Source organism: Chlamydotis macqueenii, chromosome W, assembly GCF_036417535.1.
Source record: "Chlamydotis macqueenii isolate bChlMac1 chromosome W, bChlMac1.mat, whole genome shotgun sequence".
Lineage (NCBI taxonomy): Eukaryota > Metazoa > Chordata > Aves > Otidiformes > Otididae > Chlamydotis > Chlamydotis macqueenii.
In genome coordinates, this window is record NC_141592.1 from 44,164,907 (window position 1) to 44,187,332 (window position 22,426).

At 44.0% G+C, this 22,426-nt stretch overlaps 1 protein-coding gene across 1 annotated transcript in view; it reads right to left on the reverse strand.

Annotated features, from left to right (window-relative positions):
* LOC147596728 (zinc finger protein 462-like) overlaps nt 1-20,566 on the reverse strand; it is a 66,066-nt gene extending 45,500 nt beyond the window's left edge. Inside the window, exons 1-5 of the mRNA XM_086769624.1 lie at nt 20,347-20,566; nt 14,399-19,851; nt 12,739-12,903; nt 11,256-11,518; nt 1,266-1,384 (exon numbers count right to left, since the gene is read on the reverse strand). Of these exons, the coding sequence (XP_086625750.1) occupies nt 1,266-1,384; nt 11,256-11,518; nt 12,739-12,903; nt 14,399-19,851; nt 20,347-20,566 (6,220 nt within the window). The remainder of the gene's footprint in view (nt 1-1,265; nt 1,385-11,255; nt 11,519-12,738; nt 12,904-14,398; nt 19,852-20,346) is intronic.
* Between the last annotated feature and the right edge of the window lie 1,860 nt (nt 20,567-22,426).

The following is a 22,426-nucleotide window of genomic DNA, read 5'->3' on the forward strand; positions in this document are numbered from 1 at the left end:
AGGGAGAGTGCATGCATGCAAGAGTGCACAACCAAAGAAAAAGCAAGAGTGCATGTGACCCAGAGTGGGCAAGCACACAATACAGAATGAGCAAGTGCACATGACAGAGTCCCAGACTGAGAGCAACAGGAAGAAAAAACAACACAGACTGAGACACTGTGTTCCAAAGAGAGAAAGAGTGCATGACCATGCCAGAGACAGAGAGAGGAAGAAGATGTGACTGATAGCATGTGACTGCAAGAAACAGAGAGCATGCGACTGCAAGAAACAGAGAGCATGCCTGAGAAAGAGAGCATAAGACCAAGAGGGGAAGGGAAAGCTACCACCAACAGCAAACACATGACCGCTAGAGGGAGCACGTGAGAGGAAGAAATCACAAGCAGGAGAAACCTAGCCCGACTTAGGGAGAAATGTAGAGCAGGTGACCAGGCACAAGAGAGCACAGGAGGAAGCAACAGAGGGAGAACAAGCATGTCCAGAGAGAGAGTGAGAGCGCGAGAGAGTGAGGGCATCATGGAGAGAGAGGAAGGGAGCATTCACAGCCGCACATTAGATGCAGGGAGAATGTGATCCAGAGAGGGAGAGCAAACATGACTGTGCGTGAAGGGGAGAGCACATGTCTGTTGAGAGAAGGAGCCACAGACATAAAGAGTTTGTGGCTGAGTGAGGGAGAACATGTGCCATCACACCCAAGAGAGGGACAGCATGCACAGCCTAAAGAGGGAGAGCGAGCATGATCACGCACAAGGTTGAGCAACAGGGAGCACATGACTGTGAGAGTAAGAGGAAGCAAGCAAGAATCAGCTCATGAGAGCAGTCACACATGAAGAGGGAGAGCAAGCACAATCATGGGAGAGTGAGCAAGCAAGAGAGAAAGATAACACATGACAGAGACCACACATGACCACATGTGAGAGAGGGAGATAATGACCTAGATAGAGAGGGAGAGTGAGTGTGACTGCATGTGAGGCAGAGAGGGAAATCAAGAGAGCTAGTGCAACCATGCACAAGGTTGAGAGGGGACACACAAGAGTGAGAGGGAGCACGTGACCACACATGAGAGAAGGAGAGTGCACAATCACACAAGAAGAGCTTGTGACCACGCAAGAGAGTGCAGAGAGCACATGTAACTGTCCTCAAGGGAGAGAGACTGTGTGAGGTTGAGCAAGAGGAAGCACACAAGAGCAAGTATGTGTGCCTGACAGCAAGACAAAGAGATCGAGAGAGGATAAGGGAGAGCACGAGCAAGGAACTGATTGACTTACCAGCATGAGCTTTGAGTATATGGGTTTTCAAGCGGCTATTGTAAGAGGACTTGAAAGGACAGAGCTTGCAACGGAATGGCTTATGGTGTCCATGATGAGTCTGCATATGGCGATCCAGACTGATCAAAAGACAGACAAAAAAAAAGGAAACAAAATAGTAAATAATTTTAGCTATTCCTTCAGATGCAAGCCAAAAATCTCATAACAAAATAAATTTTAAATAAGAGCAGGCCAGGCTCAGCTATCCTTCTCATGCTGGTTCTTTATATCCAACAGGTCTGCTTATAGAACAAGGCAGAATCTAATCTGAGGAAGAAAGAGATCTGTGACCAATTTTATCACACAGAATGCAAGCCACTTAAACTTAATAGGGCAAAATTAATATTGATTAAATTATACTTGATCCAGTCTAACAGGAGAGTCACTTATAGGATAAAGGCTATTTGAGGAAAAAAAACAAAAACAAACAAGAAAATCTCCAAACAGAACAATAAAAATATTAGTAAAGGATTTTTCTGTGAAGTGTTTTTGTGAAAATATGCCCCCTTTTCTCCTCCTAAGGGAAGGAAAATATTTTTCTAGCTCTACTGAAGAAACCTTCATTTGGTTACAGCAGCAAAAGCAGATTAGATAGCCTACTCTGAGGGGAAGGTACCAGCAAGTTGTCTATAGTCAAGGACTTTTAGGAGTAAAAGGTGGCAGAGTTTCAGATGTCATGGACTGGGAGAGCCTGCACGAAGCTCAACAGAAAAGGTGGAAAAGACCAGATGCTATTTTTCTGCAGGGGAAATCAGAGCAACAGAATCTCCATGGCTTCAGATCAGGATGGAGACATTTCCAACACAGCCTCTTCTTTGTGATCATTAATGCTTTCTGATATAAGAGTAGTCTGAGTCTGTTTATGAGCAGTAGTGAAATAACAAGAAGGTATGGACAAGTTTGGAGAGAGTTGGTTTATTTATCATCCCCCCAAACCACCATCCTAATAGTTCCAGGCATACTTAGCTTTATTTCCTATTAAGTTATCTAAATTGTCCCTTTTTTTTTTCTACTGAATATCAAGATCTAGATCAAACGGAGTCTACTCCAGCCCCTCACACTAGAGGGTCTCATAGGACCTTTAGTCTCACACTGACAGAGCCTCAGCCAAGAAAATCCCTGTTTACCAGTGCTAACACCAAAGTCTGTGTATTCAAAGATCTAATGATAGCAACACCAAAACCCAGACCATATATCCAATTTCAGGGCTACTTCATAGAAACATAATAGTATCATAAATCTAACAGGGAGTTTGTGGTAAGATAATTTTTTCCCTATTTCTCTGGAGTACCAGTATGTCTCCTAAATAAGAGAGGCTGAACATTTGTGGTCAGTATTTCATTAAAAAACCCCACATTTTAAATAGATGATAGAAAATGGGCTAGTATAAAACTAAAACAGATTACCAAAGATGTATACAATGCATATCTCAAATTCAGCACTGACTGGAACCCCTGGCACATCAGAAGCTTGTACTCAAAGAGCTCCTGAGGAAGGATCCAGCTTTCCATGTTACAAGTTACTGCATGGAGCTGTAGTACAGCTTAGTACAGCCTTCAGACTATTACCTACTCCTGCTCTTTCACATGGGTACTAATGACATTGCAAAAAGAAGGCCAAGGTCGATCAAAAGAGATTTCAGGGCCCTGGGAAGAATGCTAAAAGATTCATAAGCACAGATAGTGTTTTCCTCAATCCTCTCAGTAATGGAGAAAGTCAATGGAAGAAACAGGCATACCCAAGACATCAATACCTGGCTCCAGGACTGGTGCCTCCACCAGAACTTCGGTTTTTATAAGCATGGAAGAGAAGAGTCTGCGAAATACAAAGTATGCTGGAATCTGATGGGATCCACCTGTCCTGATGGGGGAAATGCTTCTTTGCTTGTAAGTTGTCAGGACTAACTGAGAGGGCTTTAAATTAGAATCGATGGGGGAAGGAGACACCATCAGGAGAGCTGAAGGTAAGCCAAGGGGTGGCATGACATCACCTGAGGGTGACAATGCTTGTGGGAACATTTACACTGCTCCAGGGAGCATGGAGGGCTCGGGAGTGTATCTGAAATGCTTGTACACCAATGCACGCAGTATGAGAAACAAACAGGATGAACTGGAAGTGTTGGTCAGCTCCCAGAGCTGTGATGTCATTGGTATTAGCGGCACTTGGTGGAATGAGTCCCACAACTGGAGTGCTGGGATGGGGGGCTACAGGCTGTTCAGGAGGGACAGGCAGGGCAGGTGAGGGGGAGGTGTCACACTGCATATAAGGGAGAGGTTTGGTTGTACAGCCCTTACAGTTAGCGGTGATGTTGTAGTAGGTGGATGTAAGCATCAATGAGTTATTCTATAGGCAATTAGGAAAAATCTCTGGATCGGTAGCCCTTGTCCTTATGGGAGATTTCAACATCCCAGACATCAGCTGGGAGTATTATACTACTGTGACAAGCAAGTCTCAGAAATTCCTGAAGTCTGTGGAAAATGATAACTTCTTGTCACAAGTACTCAGTGAGCCAACTAGGAAAGATGCTCTCCTAGACTTGCTATTTGTGAATAGAGAAGGACTTGTGGGGGATGTTATGGTAGGTGGTTGTCTTGGCCACAGTGACCGTGAAATGATTGAGCTGAAAATTTCAGTGTAATGAGATAAAAAGGACACCAGAGTTGCTACCCTGGACTTCAGGAGAGCAAACTTTAAGTTATTCAGGGAGCTAGTTAGCAGAGTACTGTGAGAATCTGCTTTTGAGGGCTTAGAGGTCCATGAGTGCTGCTCAGTCTTTAAGAACCACCTTTCAGAAGCACAGGAGCAGGCAATTCCACTGTGTCAAAAGTCAAGCAAATGGGACAGAAGACCAGCTTGGCTGAACAGGGAACTCCTCATGGAGCTCAAGAGGAAAAAGACACTGTATGATCTCTGGAAGTGAGGTCAGGCTTTGCAGGAAGATTACAGGGCTGTGATTCATATGTGCAGGGAGAAGACACGAAAGGCCAAAGCTTAGTTAGAGTTTAAACTGTCCAGTGTTGTTTCAGATAATAAGAAGGGCTTTTTAAAGTATATTAATAGCAAGAGGAGGTCCAAAGAAAACATTGGACTGATACTTGTTGAAGATGGTCGTCTGACTAACAGGGATGAAGAAAAAGCGGAGGGATTAAATGCATTTTTTGCCTCAGTCTTTAATAATATTGATAGATCTTGGGCTGCCTGGTCCCATGAGTCAGAGGACCACAAGTGCGGGAAGAGTGACTTTCCATTTTTGGACACTGAAATTTTAAGAGACCAGTTGTATCAGCTGAATGTTCACAACATTAACAACAAAAAGAGAGCCAAGGAGAATCTCCACCCTTTATTGGATGTGGGGGGGAACATTATCACCAAGGCTGAAGAAAAGGCTGAGGTACTTAATGTCTTCTTTGCCGAGTCCTTAATAGCCAGACCAGTTATCCCCAGGGTGTTCAGCCCCCTGAGCTGGAAGACGGGGACGGAGAGCGGAATGAAACTCCCACAAGCCAGGAGGAAGCAGTTATCGACCTGCTACGCCACCTGGACATGCACAAGTCTATGGGGCCAGATGGGATCCATGTGAGGGTTCTGAGGGAGCTAGTGGAGGAGCTTGCTGAGCCACTCTCCATCATCTATCAGCAGTCCTGGCTAACAGGGGAGGTCCCAGATGACTGGAGGCGTGCCAATGTGACACCCATCTACAAGAAGGGTCGGAAGGAGGATCCGGGGAACTACAGGCCTGTCAGCCTGACCTCAGTGCTGGGGAAGATTATGGAGCAGCTCATCTTGAGTCCACTCACCTGGCATGTGCAGGACAACCGAGGGATCAGGCCCAGCCAGCATGGGTTCATGAAAGGCAGGTCCTGCTTGACCAACCTGATCTCCTTCTATGACCAGGTGACCTGCTTAGTGGATGAGAGAAAGGCTGTGGATGTGATCTACCTTGACTTTAGTAAAGCCTTTGACACTGTCTCAGGTGTACTCTTCGCTGGGTTAAAAAATGGCTTGATGGCCGAGCCCAGAGAGTTGTGGTGAATGGCGTTAAATCCAGTTGGCGGTTGGTCACAAGCGGTGTTCCCCAGGGCTCAGTGCTGGGGCCAGTTCTGTTTAATATCTTTATCAACAATCTGGACGAGGGGATCAAGCACACCCTCAGTCAGTTTGTAAATGGCACCAAGTTGGGCGGGAGTGTTGATCTGCTCGAGGGGAGGAAGGCTCTGCAGAGGGATCTGGACAGGCTGGACCAATGGGCCGAGGAGAACTGTACGAGGTTCAACAAGGGCAAGTGCTGGGTCCTGCACTTGGGTCACAACAACCCCATGCAACGCTACAGGCTTGGGGAAGAGTGGCTGGAAAGCTGCCTGGCAGAAAGGGACCTGGGGATGCTGGTAGACAGCCAGCTGAACACGAGCCAGCAGTGTGCCCAGGTGGCCAAGAGGGCCAACAGCATCCTGGCTTGCATCAGGAACAGCGTGGCCAGCAGGAGTAGGGAAGCGATCGTGCCCCTGTACTCAGCACTGGTGAGGCTGCACCTGGAATACTGTGTGCAGTTTTGGGCCCCTCACTACAAGAAGGATGTTGAGTTGCTGGAGCGCGTCCGGAGAAGGACAATGAAGCTGGTGAGGGGTCTGGAGCACAAGTCCTATGAGGAGTGGCTGAGGGAACTGGGGTTGTTTAGTCTGGAGAAGAGGAGGCTGAGGGGAGACCTCATTGCTCTGTACAACTCCCTGAAAGGAGGGTGTAGGGAGGCGGGTGTTGGTCTCTTCTGCCAAGTAACTTGTGATAGGACGAGAGGAAATGGCCTCAAGCTGCGTCAGGGAAGGTTTACGTTGGATATTATAAAACACTTCTTTACTGAAAGAGTGGTCAGGCACTGGAACAGGCTGCCCAGGGAAGTGATGGAGTCACCATCCCTGGAGATGTTCAAAGAACGTGTAGATGTGGCACTTCGGGACATGGTTTAGTAGGCATGGTGGTGTTAGGTTGATAGTTGGACATGATGATCTTGGAGGTCTTTTCCAACCTTAAAGATTCTATGATTCTAAGTCCATGGGGCCTGATGGGATTCATCCCAGAGTTCTGAAGGAGCTAGTGAATGTTATGGCAGGATCCCTCTCAATCATCTACCAAAGGTCTTAGGAGCCTGGGGAAGTCCTTGCTGACTGCAAGTTTGCCAATTTATTCCAATCTACAAAAAGGGCATGAGGGAAGACCCAGAGAACTACAGACCTGTTAGTCTAACCTCAGTTCCTGGAAAAAAATGATGGAGAATATTACACTGAGTACTACTGAAAGGTATTTAAAGAACAATGCAATCATCAGGCACAGTCAACGTGGGTTCACAAAAGGAAAGTCCTGTTTAACTAATTTGATCTCCTTCTATGATAAGATCACCTGCCTAGTGGATGGAGGGAAGGCCATGGATGGAGTTTTTCTGGGTTTTAGTAAGGCTTTTGATACCATCCCTCACAGCATTCTTCTGGACAAGTTGTCCAACTGTGGGATGAGTGAGTTCATGGTGCGCTGGGTGAAGAACTGGCTGAAGGGCAGAGCTCAAAGGGTTGTAGTGAATGGGGCTACATCTGACTGGTGACTGATCACCAGTGTTGTTTCTCACAACTCAGTTCTAGGGCCAGTTCTGTTCAATATATTTATCAACAATTTGTCTGGAGGAGTTGAATGTACCATTATCAATTTTGCTGATGATATTAAACTGGGAGGTGCTGTTGACTCTCTTGAGGGACAGGAGGCCTTGCAGAGGGATCTAGATAGACTGGCACATTGGGCAATCATTAACGGCAAGAAATTCAACAAGAACAAATGCCGGATTCTGCACCTGGGACAGAGTAACGCTGGACACAAGTATAGACTGAGAGAGGAGTGGCTGGAGAGCAGCCCTGCAGAAAGGGATCTGGGGGTGCTGCTGACAGCAGGCTCAGTAGCAGTCAGCAGTGTGCCCTGGCAGCCAAGAGGGCAAACCGCATCCTGGGGTGCATCAAACACAGTATAACCAGCCGGTCAAATGAGATGACGATCCCACTGTATTCAGCGTTGGTGCAGCCTCACTTTGAGTATCGTGTGCAGTTCTGGGCCCCACAATTGAAGAAGGATGCTAAGGGACTCGAATGCATCCAGAGGAGGGCAACACAGCTGGTGACAGGGTTGGAAGGCACGTCCTATGAGGAGAGACTGAGGGCTCTGGGCTCGTCTAGTTTGGAGAAAAGGAGGCTGAGGGATGATCTCATTGCTCTCTATAGCTTGCTGAGGAGGGGAAGTGGAGAAGGAGGTGCTGTGGAAAAACAGCAGAAATGGGAGGAATGGAAAAATACTGTTTCCCAAAGTTCAGCTTACAATCTTGACATAAGAGAAACAGTCTTGAGGTAAGATGCAGTTGCTACTCATGGGAATGGAATGTGATTGTTATGGACAAGGCCGACTCTGGCCTAAGGGAATGTACAACATTCTTGAAATGGGGAACAGAGTGGTGCAGAGGTACCACAGCTCATCCCTGTTGTCAAGACCGGCAAAGATAATCACATAGCTGCTATCAAGGAAGATGGATCACAACTGCTGCCTCAGCAATGATGGTGAAATCATGTCCTGTAGCTGAACTTTGCTCATTATAATACCAAATCACACCTCCATCCCAAAAGCTATCCGCCTCCAAGGTGCGACCACCCCTCACCGGACATGCATTCTGAATTTCTTCTAGTCTACACCTTTAAAAGCAAAGTGAGGAAAATTTACACCAATCCTGACAAAGGTATGTATGACTAGAGTCCCTCAAGCTCCACCTAAAAGTAAAAAACAGTATAAAAATGCCTTAAGAGAAGGGGGATATTGGGGAAGACCTCCATCGGACCATCTGGAACCAGTCGATGGGCTGACCCTCTCTTCCCTCCCCATAGGGACGCCTATTGGGTAAGAGTTCTGTGTTATGCATGCTTAGATACTAACATCTTCCTAGCTATTAAAACTTATTATATATATATTGTTTCAAGTTTGTTTTCACAGTCAGTATCTTTTTACCGGCTATCTTCGAACCTTTATCCTGTCACAAACATATAATAAAATTTGTCTATCTGTAAATATAAGTTTCTGGAAACTTTAATAATTGATATAGGGGATGTGAGGGATTTATCTTGGTGTCGCTGCCCGTGAGAGTCCCTGAATAGGTTAGATAACCACCCTCTGACCTTGCAGGCTGCCAAGAGGGATTTGTCCCAGTGATGCTGTCAGCATAAGCCTGACAGGCTGGCCAAATTGCAAAGGGTTGGAGGAAACCTCCCTTCTCCTTAAACAGAGCGTGGCAGGCTGGTCGGATACAAGGGTCTCATCTTTCTTGGGAAACCGGCAGGCTGGTCAAATTGAAAAGGACTCGAGGAAACCCCCCTCCCTGTCCTCTATTGACACAGTATCATGTCTTATTGTGACAGGTGCTGATCTCTTCTCTCTGGTATCCAGTGACAGGACATGTGGGAATGGTTCAAAGTTGCATCAGGGGAGGTTCAGACTGGACATGAGGAAGCATTTCTTTACCGAGAGGGTGGTCAAACACTGGAACGGGCTCCCTAGTGAGGTGGTCGATGCCCCATACCTGTCAGTGTTTAAGAGGCATTTGGACAATGACCTTCATAATATACCTTAACTTTTGGTCAGCCCTGAAGTGGTCAGGCAGTTGGACTAGATGATCATTGTAGGTCCCTTCCAACTGAACTATTCTATTCTATTCTATTCTAGTCTGAGGCTACAGGGAATGTCTGGGGCTTCTCACTGAGGATGGGGTAGGAGGTATGCGCTGACTGAGGAGCTGTGCTACCAGGTTAAAGGAGTTGCAGAAAATCAGACAACTGCACAGCATCAGGGATAATGAGAAAAAAAATTAACAGGATCTTCTCAGAAATCCTGCAGAGACAAGAGTCTAAACTCCCAATTGTAGTGAAGGAGGGGCAGCCATTGTCTGTGTTTATCAGGTTGGGAAATGGAGACTACTAAGATGGTGTCCTGGTTTCGGCAGGGATGGAGTTAATTTTCCTCTCAGTAGCCAGTGTGTTTTGGATTTCATGTGTGAAGAATGTTGATAAAAACACTCTGATGATACGAGTTGTTGTTAATGAGACCAAGGACACTGTCTGGCTTTCCAAGTCTCGTTAAAGTCTCATTAACGTACAGATGCAGGAAGCTGGGTGAAAGACAGACAGAATAATTGACCTAAACTGGCCAAAGAGAGTATTCCATGCCATAAACGTCATGCTCAGTATATAAGTGGGGGTTGCCCATGGGAGGGGGCATCCATTCCATTCTGGCACCCATTCGGGCACCCTTGGCATCCTTTTCTTCTCTCTTGCTTGCTGGCATCGTTCCCTCTCCCTTGCTGGCTTGCTCTCCCCGCTTTGCTTGCTGCTCGGTGTCGTTTCCGTGATCGCTGCTCAGGACGGGCTGCGTCGGTCATTCAGACATCGGGTGGTGAGAAATCATACCCTGTTCATTTTGTATATATTAATATCTTTATATTCTGTTATTTTTGTAGTTTTTAGTATTTTTAGTAAACTGTTTTTATCTCAACCCACGAGTTTTCCTTTCTTCCCAATTTCTCTCCCCCGTCCCACTGGGTAGGGGGAGAGTGAGTGAGAAACTGTGTGGTGATCCGGGCTAAACCACCACAGATGGCAAAGGCTGAAAGCTTTGATATCTAGCACTGGGAGGAAGGCTCCTGCTTCACCAGCAGATCTACAACTGTAAAATTGGTTATATAGTTCTACATCTGGTTGCAGAAGAGAGGCTGGGAGCTCTGTCCAATGAAGCATCAGAGCTGGCTGCACCTGAACCATGCAACAGCACGAGGGGGAAATGGTGAGTGATAGTAGTTGGAGACTCCCTTCTGCAGAGGAGATGCTGACCTGATCTGCTGTACAGGGAGGTTTGCTGCTTGCCAGGAGCTCAGATCCAGGATGTTAATGAGAGATTGTCAAGGCCTGCCCAGCCCTTGGACTATTATCCCCTGCTGCTCATCCACATAACCATGCTGTGACACTGACAGAAATGCTACTTTTCTAACACAAGGGTTTATAAATATTTCTTATATCATGCTTTCTTTCACATATACTTTTAATTACAGAACAGTGACAACTTCACTCAATTTAAGGGTGTCACTGACAGTGCTATCAATGTCTATGTTAAACAAGCACCTGGATCTCTCTTCTTTAGGGAGGAGAGGGATGGACACGAGATGGGGGACAGGACAGTTCTCCCCCCACAAGCTACAGAAAACAATGTACATGCGCTTGTCAGTCTAGGATGCCAGTTTAAAAAATACAGTAAAACTTATGATTAAAAGAATTCTAAAGCTTCCTAGTTGTAGGCAAAGAAATAAGTCATGAGGAACTTGATTATTTATTACAATCATACATTTTTCATGGGTCACATCAGATAAGGGGTGATTTCCTCAACCCATTTCAAGTATACCACACTGATGTGAAGACCATGTTCATAGACTGAAATTGCATAGCACAAATAAGAAAAAAAAATCTAAATTTAAGATTGGTTTGTGATAACTGTTCAACACTAGAAATGAAATCTCTCTCAATCAAATAAGAGTCACAGTACTATTTAAAAATAAGGTAGTTACATGAAAAAATAATTTTTCCGCTTTATGGCTTTTTAAATTTCATGCATTTGACAGGACTGCATAAGTGGTGGGCATCTTTTGTTTGGTGTGCATTTCCCCTACACATAACAAAAAGAGAACTTGAATTCAAGAAAGTAGAAAAATTTGACTTCTCTTTATAGTCACAGGCAATGGCAAAAAGTTTGGCGGCATAGAAAATACGTAAATCCTGAGAAAGAGAAAAATGTGGCTTGAAATCAAATTGAGTATGCTCTCCTTCAATGGCAATCAGCATAAAAAACAGTCATGCTAGTCTGTGCTTCTGTTGAAAACAAACCATAACTTACTTGTGCCTGAAACCAGAGACAAAGGAGCAATACTGGCAGCTGTACTTGTCTTCCCGGGTAAACATGGCCAGAGCCAAGTGACTCCTCTCATGAGATCGCAGACCCTGCATAGACATCAAAATCCGGTCACACTGGCTGCAGTGGTAGCCCCCAGGCCTTGTTTCATCTTCCAAGGATGCTCCAGATTCAGCTTCTGTAAATTCCACAGTGCCAGGGTCTTTGGCTCCCTCCAAAGTTGTGCTTGAAGAATCTTCAGCTTCCTGCTAAAAAACACATACCCCTCCTAAAGCCATCAATTCTCACTCCCTTCTGCCCCTCAGTATCTCCTATGTATTAATTTTAATACCTAGGTTTCCCACTGCATTCACTTTCTAAAGGTATCCCTACCGTACTACACTAATAACTTTCTGTATAAAGAGAGCCTAGTCTTTAATTATATATATATGTATACACATTAAAAAGCATACAATCCATCTCTTGGTCCCTTTCCTAAGTGTTAATTTTAACATTAAAACTAAAAAGTATATTTATATCATGTTTTTGAGTCTTGGATTTTAGTTTTTGTTCCCTGCTGTTTAGTATCTACTTACTTAAAAAATTGTATTAACCATAAACTTTACTTGAGCAGCAGGGAAAGAGCAGGAATCATTTCATAGAAGGGAAGTATCTCATTCTGTCAGTAGTATTGGATAAGCTAAAGAAGGTCAGTGAAAGGACAATGAAAGCTCTTAGGTAGAACCATTTAGACTCTTAAGGACTCAGCTACTTTACACAGCACACAGTTGATGTCATGAAATAGGCATACTTTAGGTCACATTCTGAGGACTGCAGAATGAGATTTTGCTCAGTATTCACTGCAGTAAGAAAAGGAGGAGAACTGCATAATCAGTTCCTGCAACCTTACCGCACCTGAACTCCCCCTGCTGATATCCTGTAAAGCTGGTTGTGGAGCACAGCCTGTCCTCAGAGACATCCTAGGTGGTCTCCACTTGCATAGGGAGGAAACAGCAGCACATTTACAATTAACCACTTGAATTGGATCCCTAACTCAGCTGGCTATTTGAATATGTATTTGCAGCACTATAATTTCACTTTTGCATATAGGTTGGAGAAAAAAAAATAAAAAGAAAAAACCCCCACACTTTAAGGGTGTGAGAAAGCAGAAAAGTAGCCCAGAACAGCTGAGGGAGAAGCTCCTGCTCATAGATCAAGCCTTTCAGTCACCTGTGATATCATTTCCTTTGTGGCAAATAAGAAATGAGAATAGTTTTTGTGCCCCAGATGAAGAGCAGAAGAAAGTCAAAACATCTTAAAGTAAAAAAAAAATGCTCTGTAGAAACCTGAAAAATTAGATTAGAATGTCATGCTTAATTGTTCAGAATATCCAATCCAAAACCCATTTGATTCCATGGGAGCCCTCTATGGCCTTTCAGTTAGGCATTAATATCAAACAAAAAATACTGTCAGTTCACAGAATTCTCACCTTTACTGTAGCTGACACAGAAGAAACATTCCCATACTGGACATGCTTACGGAGATGATTACAGATGGCTCGAAGTGTTGGATGAACTTCCACACAAAATTTACATTTGTAGCCAACTACTTTCCTCTCCTTAAGTTTTGAAACATCTTCCAAGTGTCCAAAAGCCTATTGAAGCACATGAGTATCAATCAGTTATACTAATGTAATGCTGAAACATGCTTCTGATATCTGCACCTTAAGGGAAATTGCATTTCATGTACCCATGTGTATTAGGTCTGGCTGGGATGGAGTTAACTTTCCCCATAGCAGCTCTCATAGTGCTGTGCTGTGTATTGGTACCTAGAAAGGTGTTGATAACACACCAGTGTTTTGGCTACTGCTGAGCAGTGCTCCTACAGCATCAAGGCTGTCTCTCCAACATTCCTCCCCTCACCTCCAAAAGCCAGTAGGCCGGGGGTGGGTAAGATCTTGGGAGGGGTCATAGTCAGGACAACTGATCCCAACTGACCAAAGGGATATTCCATACCATATGACATCTGCTCAGCAATAAAAGCTAAGTGGGGGGGGCATTCACTATTATGACATTTGTCTTCCAGAGCAATCGCTATGCGTAGTGAGGCCCTACTTCCCAGGAAGTGGTTGGACATCACCTGTTGATGGGAGGTAGAGAATAAATCTTTTGTTTTCCTTTGCTTCCACACACGACCTTTGCTTTTGCTTTATTAAACTGCCTCTATCTTGACCCATGAGTTCTTTTCCATCTTATTTTCTTTCCCCTCATCCTGCTGCTGAGGAGGATTAATAGAGCGGCTTGATGGGCACCTGGCGTCCAGCCAAGGTCAATCCACTACAACATGCTATTGTGCAAAACTTCAACCTCAATTTGCACTGACTTCTATTAAAGTCCTCAAAATAGGTGGACAGGACATGTGCACAGGAAAAACCTTGAGTTTCTGCATAATAGTAGTCCCCTATAAGACCGTTCAGTTTTAACTTACAAGACCAAACCATGCTCTTTCATGGTTCCTCCCTGCTCAATTGCATGCTTTTCTACAGCAAGTAGAGTTACTCCAGATGGAGAGAAGGGTACAGAAAAGAGTATAGCAGAATTTGGTCTTCTCTTCACAGAAACACTTGCCCAAAGCTTGAAGTTATTGGATAGATCCACATAAATATCAGGTTCTTTATCAGAAAATGTACTGAAATAGATAAGCTTGAGAAGGAAATCTGTGTGTTATTTCAAGGTATATTGTTGAGCAGTAGAATGGGACATTTGCTAAAGAATCTATGAGCAAGCAGCCTTGCAATACAAGAATAAATAACTGTCAGATACAGATAGAAATCCATAAGGATGGGAAGAATGAAGAAAGATGGAGAAAATCTTGAAAGAAACAGTTGGAAGGATCAGAGCTTCCCATGGAGCCTAGGAATAGGTGAAGAATGAAGAATAAAGGAAATGAAAGCAGAATATGTAACCAATTTATAGAGCCCATTGACAGGCTGAGTCACCATTAACCTGCATTCATTTGGCTGTAAAAGAGAACATGCAAGTGGGTATTAGTAATAAGGAACCTCTTAGTGTATAGAAGAATAGCTTTTGGTTTGTTTTTCTCCCTGGTGAGGGGAAGCAGAGAAGGAAACCAGACACACAGATCCTTACCCTCTCTTGTCTGAAATCTGTAAAAGCACCATCTGCATATTTCTGCTTGCTCAAAAGTTGTTTCCTCCTCTCCTGACGTTTGGCACGCTTCTGGAATTCCTCATTGTGACTATTCAAGTGTGAGGTCAGCTCTGCCATGCTATGCAATTTTGTATCACAGTGCTTGCACTGGTAGACAGCATTATGAGAGCGAGTGCCACTTCCCAGTATGGTAAAGTCTCTCTTAAAATCCTTGCTGTGGTGGTCAGTGTAATGCATGCACAGCAGCTCTGCTGTGCTGAAGGATAGCTTGAAACATTTTATGCATCTGAAGGGAAGCCACTCAGTTTCCTGAGTCTCACTCTCCACCTCAGGCTTTTCAAAGTCATTCCTTTCCTCAGTTGGAGTTGACTTTTTATGTTCATCAGCATACACGGCAGTGAAGTAACCCCCCAGCTTGCTTGCATGCTGCTTCTTAGGGAAAACACCAGGGTGACGCTTCATGTAGTGGGACACAATACCTTTTTTGCTAAAAGATTGAAAGGAACAAAGTGAGCATTTCTTCTTTTCCACAGCCCTCCTCAGCTCCTCACTTAACTGAGGAGTGTCATCTTTGGGAGGAGATGGAATGATCACTTTATTGAGTTTGTCGCTTACTGTCCTGGAGGCTGCTAAACAATGAGTATAGTAAGCATCAATGTCATGCCTTTTCTGGTAGTGTGCTGCAAGTCCTTTGCGGATAGGGTTGGTGTAGGAACACAAAGCACACTTGAAGAGGTTATTCTTGCCTTCTGGTTGTGCCCGAACGTTATTATGTTTGATGCGGTAGTGCCTGGCTATCCCCTTCCGGGTAGAACAGAAGTATTTGCAGAGCTGACACCGGAACACTATGTGAGACTCTAAGTAAGAACTGGAGAAATTAGGTGCTGAGATAGAGACTTCTCCAACACTATCAGCAGCAATTTCTGGGGAGGCCTTGATGTCTAGCTCTACTGAGGCAGACATCTTTGGTGGTGACTGAGCAAAAACATCAAATTCAGGCTGATTATGGTATTTCTCATAGTGAATTTTGAGCTTCTCCAGTGTGCCATGGGTGTAAGGGCATAGTTTGCACCGGTATGCACCATAGCTTTGCTTGAAAATCCTACTGGTCTCTTCTATGTCATTCTGGGCAATGTCATTTGACTGTTTCACATCATGCACAAAGTCTTCAGCAGTGACCTTTACTGATGGGTGTCGTTTCTGGTAATGTGTGAGGACACCATGAATGCGTGTGTTAATGTATGGGCAATGTCTGCACTTGTACACAGCCCCTGGGTTAATGTCTATGTCCTGTGCAAAGTCAGCAGCTTTCACTTTCATGCCAGGATGCTTTTTGCCATAATGTGTCAGGAGGCCATGCAAGTTATTGTACTCAGACTGGCAAACTGTACACTGATATGGAGTGGAGGAGATGGCAGGGTTTGCAGAAGCCATCTGAATAGTTTTTTCCTGGGAAAGGCTGGAATTCTCCACATCCTGGTCCACCTGTGATGTTACCTGTTTTTCAGAACTAATCCTGGCCCTAACTTCATCAAGCTGTGTGACAATTTTCTCAGCAGCATCTTTCTCCTTAATGATATCTAACAATACAGATTCATCTCCATTCAAAGCTGAAGGGTGAAAAGCCTGGTAGTGATTAGTAATATCCCAAATGGAAGATACTTCAAAAATGCAGTCTCTGCATTTATAGGTCTTTGCCTCTGTTGGCATCATTAGGGTAGGAGGGGAAGGATCTGGACCTGCCCAGAGTTTAGTTGCCATATATGTATAGTCAACATAATGTTCAGGATGTCTCCTTTGGTAATGCACAAGCAAACCACTTGGTTCTGTATGTGAATAAATGCACCATTCACAGTGATAACCAGCTTCTATCAAGCCATCCAAAAATGCCCATCTCAGAATGGACGTGACTGTGGCCTTCAGATTCGGGTGATCTTTCTTAATATGCTTCCTCAATGCATAGAAGTAAGGTGATGTGTAGCTACACTGTCTGCATTTGAGGACTCTCAGCTTTGTCTTGTCCTGTTCAGTGCTGGAGGTGTGAGCAGGCATGCTGCCAGATGATTTCTTCTGGTTATGATCACAAAGGCTTCTAATGGTGGCTGTATGCTGCCTAATCACATCTGCATTGGCTTTGAAATCACGATGCTTCTTTTGATAATGAATGAGCACACCTTTCACAGTCCGGTTTCCATAATCGCAGTGCTGGCAGAAGAACATTTCATTCTCAAGGGGATTCACAGGGCTCTTAGAACTGCTCCGGCTCAACTGCTGCACTGACACTGGCAGTTTCTGAATCCCAGGTGTCAGCTCACCAGCCTTCATCATTGCCGCAGTAGGAGGTGCCTGCCTGATGTACTTGGCAGTGACCTTTATCTCCGGATGCCTTTTCTGGTAGTGGACAAGCACTCCCACAACTGAACGGTTGCTGTATGAACAGTGTTTGCAATAGTAGAGTTCAGGAGCAAGGTCTGGGAGCAGTGGTGGGGGAGGTGGAGGTTGAGAAGCCAAGTTGAACAGTTTTGAGGAGACAGACACCCCCATCTCAAAAGACATTTGAGCCAGGGCAGAGCCCCTGTCAACAGAAGTTATATGCATGGTCTTCTGAATTCTGAAATATGATGCTTTTTCTTCAGGGTGTTTTTTCTGGTAATGCACCAGAACTGAATGCATGTTAGGGCTTGCAAATGAGCATACATCACAGTCATAAACAACCACAGAATTGGCCAAAGGTGCTTTTTGATTTTCACATTCAGGACTAAAACTCTTTGTGGCACTTTTGTTAAAACTTGCTGGCACAGTAGTCTTATGAGCCACAGGGGTGGAGGTTGCCGTAGATTTTGGAGCAGAATTCAAGATCTCTCTCAGCATCTGAGACTCTGTGTTTAGCCCCTCTTGCTGCTCAACAACATAGCTTGAAAATATGATTGCATTGTTAATTTTCACTGTTGGATGCATTCTTTGGTAATGCGGCATCAGGCTTCTAACATTTGGACTAGTGTAAGAACAGAAGCGACAGCGGTAGATCAGATCAGAGTGATCGAAGTTCAATACATTCATAGCTTCAGGGTGATGCTCTCCATAGTGTTGCTGCAGGTCTTCAAAGTTCGTATAGTCAATATAACACTCAAGGCATCTGTATACTGCACTGTGATCACTGGGATCCAAGATATACCTAAAGTTGAATTTTATGTAGGGGTGCATCCGTTGGTAGTGGGTGCTAACACTCCTGGCAGATTTGTTGCTAAAATCACAGTGTTTACAACAGTAAAGACTGTCAGAGTCATTAATCTCCACATTTTCGTTGTTCTGATCAGGGCCATACATATTTGGCTGGCTTCCCAGAACAGAGGCTTTAGGGCTTTGTCGGTCTTTCATATTAATGGAAGAAAAATAATCTTCCTCATCTTCAGATAAAGTGAGCTCGATCTCTGCTCCATTGGTGGAATTGTAATCATGATGCACGTTTCTGAAGTTTGCATCCTTCTGGGAATCATTAGTCTCTCTCTCCCACATTTGCTGGGGTGCGTAAGAACTAGAAACCTCCACCATCGGTTCTGTTTGTTCTTCTTCTCTATCTAATTCCACTTCTATCTCCACCTCATTGTCTTCTTCCTCTTCCTCATCATCCTCTACATTAATCACAGCATCTTCTTGTTGTTTGTTTTGGTTTATTTTGCTCTGCAGGTTGCTTGCTATTTCATCAATTCTAGTTCTTTTCTTCACTGGTGAGAGATCCAAAGGGCAGTCATTTAACATCTTCTGAGTGACCTTAGCAACAAAGTTATTTTTAGACGAGAGACCAAGAATTGAGGTCTGGCTTTTCTTCACTGTGCTGACAGAGGTGAGAGCATCTGCCTCGCTCTCTTGTGGCATGTTGGATGGCGATCCATCATATTTTGGTAAGTTGTCACAAAATGAGTGCTTGTGCTGCTGATGAACTCTGAGGCCTTTCAAAGTAGTAGTAGAATAGTTACAGATTGTGCATTTATAAGGATGCTGTGAATGGGGTTGAGGCAACTGCTGCTGTTGCTGCTGCACTATTTCTGTCATCCCAGCTGACTTCCTTCCATTTATATTTCCACTTTCATAAGAAACTGTGTTGTCATTCAAAGAGGAGACAATGTTTTCGCTCTGAGAATTCACAGTGTCCCAGTCTGATGTTGTACCTGCATGACACTGCTTGTGGGCACCAAGCTTTAATGAACTCTTACAGGTGAAAGAGCATTCATCGCATTTGTATACAGTTGTCTTCCCAGACAGGTGGATATTCTCAATGTGACGGGAGATGCTTCGGCGGTGCATTGTGAGGAAAGGGCAAAAAGGACATTGGAATCTGTTCATGTATCTTCTAAAGGGAATCCCTTTTGTTTCCAACAGCTTGTTGCCATCAGATCCCATCAGTTGCTCTGCAGATATTCCTGAAGTCTGGTAGTCCACAGAGTTCAAGCCATTCTCACTGTCCACTTCATTTAGCTCTTCATCTGAGCTGGACTCATTTACCATACTGTTTGTTTCCAAGTCAGCAGAAGAATTTGTCACGTCAGCAACTCCATAGCAGGATCTGTCAGACAAATTAACTATGTCTGAGTTGTGAGGTAATTTAGACTTCATTTGAGGATAAGACACAGAAGAAAACTTAGAGGATATAGAAGAGTTGGGTCTGATAAGGGAATTGCCCGTAGAGCTTCTGAAGTTTGAGACATCAGCATTCAACATATCATGTCCTGTCATATTCACAGAGATATAATTAGAGTTTGAGGAGGCATTATGGGCACTCTTACTCTGCATATCAGGTGCACTGGTTCTGTCTTGTTCCTGCCTCAAACTTGACAGTATTTTTACCATGCTGCGATGCTTCTTCATCATATGGTCACACCAGCGCTCCCTTCGAGGTGTCTGGTAGCTGCACCATTCACAGCAGAAGTTGCCTCTGGACTTTGTTAGAGGCTTAACCATGGACTCCAAAATGCTCCGTTCCACCACTCCTGCAGGGAATTCCTTGCAGGGTTCCTGCACTGGTGCAGAGGCAGATGTCAAATCAGATACAACAGAGGTAGCAGTAGGAGCTAAACTCTCCTTCAGATTGTTTTTGTGATACATTTTCTGGTGCTTAATAATCCTTGCACGTCTTGGTGATTTGTAGGTGCAGAACTGGCAAGAGAAAACTTTGCCAAACCCCTCATGCATCATGATGTTGTAATTTAAGGATCCAGCAGTCTGTGACCCTACTGAGCTCCCTCCAACTTGTGCTCCATGAACCTTGCGAGTGTGCTCTATGAGGAGGTTTTTAGATCGGAAGTAACGCACACAGAATTTGCACTGGAAAAACTTGTTGGTTGGTTTAGGATTTGAAGACATATGTTGACCATAAAAACTTTGGCTCTGGCTATAATAACTTCCAGTCCCAATCTGAGTTGTTGTATTTTGCCCTAAAATAAGAATTAAAAAGTAAATATGTAAATAAGTAAAATTTTATAGATTCCCCCCCATCTACCCTGTATGCATATGAATACACACACATCCTGAACACTTTAATCACACCAGGATTCCCTCACTTATTTATGATTAGACATGTGCATACGAGAATGGTCATAAAACTAAGATGGTACATAATTTGGGATAGACAATTTCCAAAATAAGTTTCTTGAAATAAAAATGTATACTAATAAAGTTCAAAACTCTCCTAGAGCTCATGGTGGTGTAAAGCAAGGGAAAGAAGCAATATGAAGAAGTATGTGAAAAATAGCAAGATGACAAATCCACATGTTAGCATTTACAGAAAAAATATGGCTGTAACTAAACATCATTAACTTCACTACCACAGTGATAAAGATAACAGTTTTTAAAAATCACACTGAAACATACCAATTAAAATGCACTGAAATAAGTCACATGTGAGATAGGGGCTCAGGGTTGAGGATTACCTGCTATTTTATCTGCAATTGTAAATTCATCCTTTACAGAAGAAAATTCAATCTCAGTCTGATTGCCAGCATTCATAGAATCAGACCTTGGCTGGCTAGGGTTTTCCTCAGAGACATCTGTTGGCTGCAGAAAAGCAGTATGAACATCCTGAATGTGAGTTTTTAGGTCTTCATAGGATAGAGCTCGGAAATCACAGCCATCACACTGCAGCACCTCCATGGTTCAGGAATGAGATCTTTTACATGACAAAATTCTGCAAGAAAAAAAAAGGAAAGGAGAAGGAAAGAGGCAGGGGTTTATTTTGTTTTGTTTTCCTCCATTTGATTGGTTTTAGTTCTTTGTTTTGTTTTTACAGAAATGCCATTCAGTGAATTCTTAAAATACATTAACACCAAGCTTCCTATCACATGACTTAATAATTTTCCAGAAATTCCATCATTACTCAACATTTAAGAGGCATCAAGGCAATTTTGATTCAAAGAAAGCCCTATCTAGGTAACTTGCAGGTTGCTGTTATCAATGCCAACCTACTGACAAATTACTACTGTTTCAATGGACTTTGCCTTCTAGCCTTTTCCATTACTCAAGAGAGAGCTGTTGTTAGGAAGTTTGTCTCATTCAGAGACTAGGAGGTATATGCTAGAAGAACAATCACATTACTCCCAAACATTCATGCACTGAAACTTAAAAACAGATGACAGTGGTTTCTGCTTCTATAAGACCCATTCTAACCTTCTTGGAAGCTGAAAAAGTCCTGCCAGTTTCATTATCAGTGACTAAAAAAGCCCTTTAAATGGAAACACTTGTCTTTCTTTTCAAAATTCTAGAATTCCTGACTTCAATGGAAAACATAAGCATAATTGCAAAGTGAGATCTAAGTATGTGTATCCAGAATACAATGCTGTGCATTGGAATGAATTCCACCAAACACCAAGAACATCTCTACTCCTTGTTATAACTCTTACAGAGTTCCATTATTACCTGTCATTTGGGACATAACATAGAATCATAGAACAGTTAGGGTTGGAAGGGACCTTTAAAGGTCATCCAGTCCAACCCCCCTGCAAGGAGCAGGGACATCTCCAACCAGATCAGGTTGCTCAGAGCCCCATCCAACCTGGCCTTGAATGTTTCCAGGGATGGGGCATCCACCACCTCTCTGGGCAACCTGGGCCAGTGTCTCACCACTCTTATTGTAAAAAAAATTCTCCCTTATGTCTAATCTAAATTTACTCTCATTTAGTTTAAAACCATTACCCCTTGTCCTATCACAACAGGCCCTACTGAAGAGTTTCTCTCCATCTTTCTTATAAGCCCCCTTTAAGTATTGAAAGGCCACAATAAAGTCTCCCTGGAGCCTCCTCTTCTCCAGGCTGAACAGCCCCAACTCTCTCAGCCTGTCCTCACAGCAGAGGTGCTCCAGCCCTCTGATCATCTTTGTGGCCCTCCTCTGGACCCTCTCCAACTGGTCCATGTCCTTCTTATGTTGGGGGCTCCAGAACTGGACACAGTACTCCAGGTGGGGTCTCACCAGGGCAGAGTAGAGGGGCAGAATCACCTCCCTCGACCTGCTGGCCACACTCCTCTTGATGCAGCCCAGGATGTGGTTGGCCTTCTGGGCTGCAAGCGCACATTAGTCGGCTCATGTCCAGCTTTTCATCCACCGGTACCCCCAACTCCTTCTCCTCAGGGCTACTCTCAGTCCATTCTCCGTCCAGTCTGTATTTGTCCTTGAGATTGCCCCAACCCATGTGCAGGACCTTGCACTTGGCCATGCTGAACTTCATGAGGTTTGCATTGGCCCACCTCTCCAGTCTGTCAAGGCTGGAGGCCACCTGTAGTCCATCATCTCTCCTATCTTTGGTGGGATAGGAGTCTGAGGAAGTGATGGGCACTAAGAAGAATAGGAATACTGCACAAGTACAATGGAAACATAAGTAACAGTAATCTTTCCTAAATGCTTCATGACTTCATTGATTAATCCCTGGTTTTGGCTGAGATGGAGCTAATTTTCTTCCCAGAAGCTGTTGTGTTTTGGATTCAGTATGGGAATTGGTATGTGAAGAATGTTGATAATAC